The 6,000-nt window shown below is 43.1% G+C and overlaps 1 protein-coding gene across 1 annotated transcript in view; it reads right to left on the bottom strand.

Moving 5' to 3' along the window:
• Positions 1-1,066: 1,066 nt before the first annotated feature.
• Positions 1,067-6,000, bottom strand: part of LOC123443612 (nodal modulator 1) — a 28,562-nt gene continuing 23,628 nt past the window's right edge. The window contains exons 23-27 of the mRNA XM_045120076.1: positions 3,380-3,471; positions 2,632-2,860; positions 2,189-2,545; positions 1,837-1,910; positions 1,067-1,582 (exon numbers count right to left, since the gene is read on the bottom strand). Coding sequence (XP_044976011.1) covers positions 1,477-1,582; positions 1,837-1,910; positions 2,189-2,545; positions 2,632-2,860; positions 3,380-3,471 — 858 coding nt within the window. The 3' untranslated portion in view covers positions 1,067-1,476. The remainder of the gene's footprint in view (positions 1,583-1,836; positions 1,911-2,188; positions 2,546-2,631; positions 2,861-3,379; positions 3,472-6,000) is intronic.

Genomic DNA, 6,000 nt, shown 5'->3' with positions numbered 1-6,000 from the left:
TTAAAACCATCAAGTTTCGTCGTTTTTTCCCTTGGGAAATTTCGTCGAACAACTTTTACTTGGGGTGGAAGAAGATGGTCGGCGGTTTGATTGGTTGTTGCCGTGGACGAAGGCGCAGAGCAGAACTGTTGTGGACGGCGACGCACAGGGGAAGGGAGCACAGCGGCGCAGAGGAGAAGGGAGCACGGCGGACCGCCAGAGTTGACGAATCCAGCTACTTCCCGAAACTGCGGCACTGGGGCGTTGCTTGACGCCCTCCGACGGGGCAATCGATGAGGGCTAGGGCGGCGAAGGGCGACGGCGGCGCAGAGGAGAAGGGAGCACGGCAGACCGCCAGAGTCGACGAATCCAGCTGCGACTGCTTCCCAAAACGGCGGCGCCAGGGCGGCTGCGAGACGCCCTCCGACGAGGGAGGCGAGGAGGGCTAGGGCGACGGCGGCGATGTCAGGCGGTGACAGCGACGACGAGGGCGACTATGCCGCACGTTATATGTTGGGATACGCGCATGTGTGTGTGCATGTGAGAGAGAGAACCTTATCTATAAGAAAGTGCAAATTTCAATGCAAACAAATAGCAACCACCCCAGCTAGTGTTGATAGCAAATCCATGCCCTATATATATACACGCAAACTTAGGAGACAAAGAGCCTCTCCTAGAAATAAGGTAGAAAACAAATTATAAATCTTAGACTATCAAATACATGTACAACAAATATATCTCTGATGCACTATTACTATTATGTTGCCTTTCCCGGTAGTAGGGTATTTTGTACGGTAAGCACAATTTATATTTGATATGATAGCAAATCATACATTAGCACAAATTATATTTGATATGATAGCAAATCATACATTAGCACAATTTATATATGATATGATATTAATTGCGTGTTATACATTTGAAGCGCACATCATTGAAGCAATCTGTGTCATTAGATTGACATAGATTTAATGGCTAAGATCAATTGGATCTGGCTCTTTGAGTCTTTTTATATTGAGGTATAGACGGACAAGACATATATCAAACATAGGCCAAATACAGTCTAACACAAGGGGCTCACGAAAAATAGACTGAAAAAAGTTCAATCAATTGTAGCAAACGCGAGTTGCTTTAATACAGCCAGTAGTACATATTTATGTTCTCTGATGCCCACGAAACGAAACGAAACAAACAGCCGCTGGTATCGAAGTATTTCTAGAACTGTCAACAATGACACTACAGTCCCTCTGGATACCAGAAATCAAACGCCAGGCTCTCAAAATTATAGTACAATACTCCCATCATACGACATGCTCAATGAACAATGCGACCAAATTTGTACTCAATTGGTACAAAATATTAGTCAACAATGGTACAAAATATTAACTGTTAGCTTCGTCATCTGCAAAATTACATTGGGAAGTAACAGCTACTTTCTAATACTGACGTACTCAACCTGTAAGTTCAATTTTCCACGCCTAATCAGGATCATATGTTTCAGGCTCTCTTTCTCAATATTGTCTTCCGTGGTTCCTTTCTGCTCGGTGTGTTTCCTGAACTTAGGGAAGTCATTCCTACAGCGCTCTGGTACAAGTCCTTCAACCTATAGCATCATGATATCATATAAAAGCAGTTCCTACAACCATGATTACTTAAGTTTACACAAAGAGGTTTGTAATGATATACTCCCTCCGTTCCTAAATATAAGTCTTTTTAGAGATTTCACAAGGAGACCACATACGAAGTAAAATGAGTGAATCTATACTCTAAAATACGTCTATATGCATCCGTATATAGTTACCTAGTGAAAACTCTAAAAAGACTTATATTTAGTAAACGGAGGGAGTAGCAACCAACCTTGGCATACTGATCACGACTGTAACAACAGAAACTCCAACAATAAGAGGTAAAACTGGGGCTGGGGTCAGTTCCTGCAAGAGATAGCAATTAGATGACACCTTAAACACAAAATTTATGAACATGTGAACAATTTCCAACAACAAAACATATAAATGCATGAAGTACAAAGATATCTGTTCTGGTTAAATAAAGCCTCAAAATTTTCTATCATTCATTTACAGACAGGCATCTCTTAAGGAATGGTTTCAAAAAGCTAATTTCTTCTCAAATTTCCCAGTTTGAGAAGACAAACAAGTAAAGTATACATCATTGTAATGCAACGCTAACGCAAGTGCATGAAAAATGTTACCTGTTTGTGATGCCGCTCTTCAGTTTTATATTTAAGAGGACCAACATGAATCTGAGGTTGCTCTTCTAGGTCAACTTCAACCAACTCCGATTCAAATATATTGGTATGTGATGGAAGGCCAGACCGAAGCTGAACAAAATGCTTTCCTTCGGGTAAATTTCTTACTTCAACGTGGTAGGAAGGAGGAACAGGAACCACAGATTCTATTCTAGAAGGGTCAACAGCTGATCTAATTTCAACAGATAAATGTGGCTGCAACATATCAATGCCATCTCCTTCCACGTGACAGCCCAAAATTGTTGCTTCTGGGCGTTCAAAAACCACAAAACCAATACCAGAGATGTCCTCCTCATCTACCTAATTAAAAAAAAAGCAGTGCCTCTGTCATTAGTGACAAGATTGCAGTACGCAAATGCGTGCAAAGGATATCAAGAGTGACTTACATCAACTGATACAGATTCTGGCGAAGCACGCTCAACTGCTGCCAACCTGGGATTATCTTTTGCAACTACTCTTATTGAGTAAGATGAGCCAGGGATAAGTCCTCTCAAACGGAACCTACCAAGAGAATCTGTAGTAGCTTCCTCGTAATAACCTCTTGATTCAGATCTAGCTTCAACAAAAACACCTTCCTTTGGTTGGCCAGTTAACAGTGTTACAGAACCCATGGCACTACATGGAAAAGCAGGTTTAGTTAGTAGCACAAAATTGGTTCAGTCAAAAAGCGTATTGCCAGAACTGCTATATTGACTAATTTAGAACCTCATGAGCACATTAGCGTCATGTGGGAATCATGCAGGAAACATAATTTCGAAAACACTAGTGGTAGGTCCACTGCTGCACTTCAGCACTCATAGAGTATAACAGTTACATTTCCCAGAATAACACTAGCAATATTAACATATTACTCCTATTGTGCGCATACAGCTAAATATGAGGGCGTTGATTATTTGAGTGGCCTCTTTAGAACTGAAAAATTTCTCAATGGTCATCTCGTGAGCATTACATAGCTAGAATTGATCATTGTACGTACTCAAATGATTGGGCTCCAAAATGGAAATCTATGCAAACAGAGATATGTGCATGAATTATCTGCAAACTGTAAGGTGATTTCTTTCGATAGATGGGAAAAGATGGGAACAAATTAGAACATGCATGCAAATCAAATTACATGTGAAAAATCAAACAAACCTGAAGGCAACACGGGTTGCACGGAACTCAACCGCTCTAGACTCCCCAGAATTGAGATCAATAGCAACTGTTGATGGAGTAAATTTAAATTCCTGCAAGAAAACCACCAAACCATCAAGGGCTCTCCAACCAATAAACTTGAATATGATGCCCAATTACAGTCTGTATGGCATATCTGGTGGCTAGTGCATCACCATAACCCTTAGCATTATATGCCCACCCTGCTTTAAAAAAAACTCAGAAAGTAGTGGAAGCCGGGATTCAGCTCAGGCTTTCAAGGAGAGGGTCATTAAGGAGGGCCCTTGGGAGGAAGGATGTGATGCAAAAAATATGTGGATGATAATGGCGCCTTGTGTTTTAAAGGTGGCTTCAGAAGTGTTTGGGGTGACCAGGGGAAGTAGAAGCGAAGCTAAAGATGCCCGGTGGTGGAACGATGATGTCCAAAAGGCTATTAAGGAGAAGACAGTTTTAAACTACACCTGAATAGGAGTGCAAACAACATAGAGAAGTTCAAGGTGGTAAAGACTGCAAAACGAGTTGTGAGTGAAGCAAGGGGTCGAGCATATGAGGACCTCTACCAGTGTTTAAACACGAAGGAAGGCGAACGGGACATCTATAAGATGGCCAAGATCCGAGAGAGGAAAACAAGGGATATCAACCAAATCAAACGCATGAAGGATAGAGCATAGGTAGCGAGAGCACTTCAACAAGTTGTTCAATAGAGAGAATGAGAGCCCTACCATTGAGCTGGACGACTCCTTTGATGATACATATAGAGGTTTTGTGCGATGAATCCAGGAGTCTGAGGTTAGGTTCAAAGGATGAAAGGAGACAAGGAGATGGGCCCTCATTGTATCCCAATTGAGGTGTGGAGAAGCCATGGATACATAGCGTTAGTATGGCTAACTAAGCATTTCAACCTCATTTTTTGGTCAAACAAGATGCTCGAAGAATGAGGGCGGAGTAGTTTAGTACTGATCTTCAAGGACAAGGGGGGTGTTCAAAGTCGTACTAATTACCGTGGAATTAAGCTGATGAGCCACACTATACGGGTAGGGATATCTAGGTAGCACCAATACTAGATCTAACTCTCCGATGGCGATTAGAAGTGTCGATTACAGGAATGGATCAGAGTTCTTGCAAGAGGGGAAAGAGCTAGAGGTAGGAGAAGGTAGCCACCGTGCCTTGCCAGTTGATCCACTAGATACCGGTCATGCCTTGCCAGTTGATCCACCGGATACCCAGCTCTTCTTACAACGAGGTTTATGTAGTTGTGCACCTGGCCTAGGCCTTCACTTACGGAATTGCGTTGGGTGCCAGCATGTCGAGAGACGGGCAGATTCACCGACACGTGGGGTCGCCATGGCAAGGGCGCTAACACACACAACGAAGCTATGGGAGAGTCATTGAGCACCACTTACAAAGAATGACAAGGGTGACCAAAAATCAGTTGGTTTCATGCATAGGAGGTCGACCATGGAAGCCATTTTCTTGATAGGACAACTTATGAAGAGATAAGAAATAGGACTTCCGAATGGTGTTCATTGACTTGGAGAAGGCCTACGATAAGATACCACGGAATGTCATGTGGTGGGCCTTTGGAAAAATACAAAGTCCCAACAAAAGTACATTACCCTTATCAAGGATCGTATGATAATGTTGTGGCAAGTGTTCGAACAAGTGATGGCGACACAGATGACTTTTTAAACATGATGACTTTCCAAGTGAAATAGAATTGCACCAAGGGTCAGCTTTGAGCCCTTATCTTTTTTGCTCTCGTGATGGATGAGGTCATAAGGGTACCAGGATATACCCCATGGTGTATGCTCTTTGCGGATGATGTGGTGATAGTCGACAATAGTCAGACAGGGGTTAATAGAAAGAGTTGTGGAGACAAACCCTGAACTCGTAAGGCTTAGTAGAACTAAAACCGGGGACATGAGGTGCGGTTTACTACTAGGCACGAGGAAGAGGTTAGCCTTGATGGGTAGGTGGTACCTCAGAAGGGCGCCTGTCGATATTCGGGGTAAACGCTGCAGAAGGATGGTGATATCAATGAAGATGTGAGTCATCGACTCAAAGCTGGATGGATGAAGGGGCGACGTGCTTCTAGCCCTCTGTGACAAGAGTGTACCAAAAGCTAAAAGGCATAATCTATAGGATGGCAATTCGACCTATGATGTTGTATGGTGCCGAATGTTGGCCACAACTAAAACGCGACATGCAACAGTTAGGTGTAGCAGAGATGCTCATGTTGAGATGGATATGTGACCACATTTTTTAAATAGGCTAAAGTAAAGGAGCGGAGAGGAGCTGGGGCTGAACACAAGATAGTTTTGATTTCTTAAAGGTGTTGCTTGTATTGCTGCACTCAGCTCAATTTTAGCCCACATGTTTGATCCTGATTGCCAGACTTTGTTAGGACGTGAAACCTGAATGAACATATAAATGCAAATTTTACGTCCACAACTGGACGTGGACAAGCCACCCCTCATAGGTAGCAAAGTGTGAGGAGAAGACAAACGGACTCGAGGCATGCGATGGGGGCGAAGACTTCATCGAAGTGGATCCCGGGCTGTTGCGTGTAACCTTTGGCGACGAGTCGTGCGTTCTGTTTGACG

The sequence above is a fragment of the Hordeum vulgare genome, chromosome 3H, assembly GCF_904849725.1.
Source record: "Hordeum vulgare subsp. vulgare chromosome 3H, MorexV3_pseudomolecules_assembly, whole genome shotgun sequence".
Lineage (NCBI taxonomy): Eukaryota > Viridiplantae > Streptophyta > Magnoliopsida > Poales > Poaceae > Hordeum > Hordeum vulgare.
This window is presented reverse-complemented; position numbering and strand designations above follow the sequence as displayed.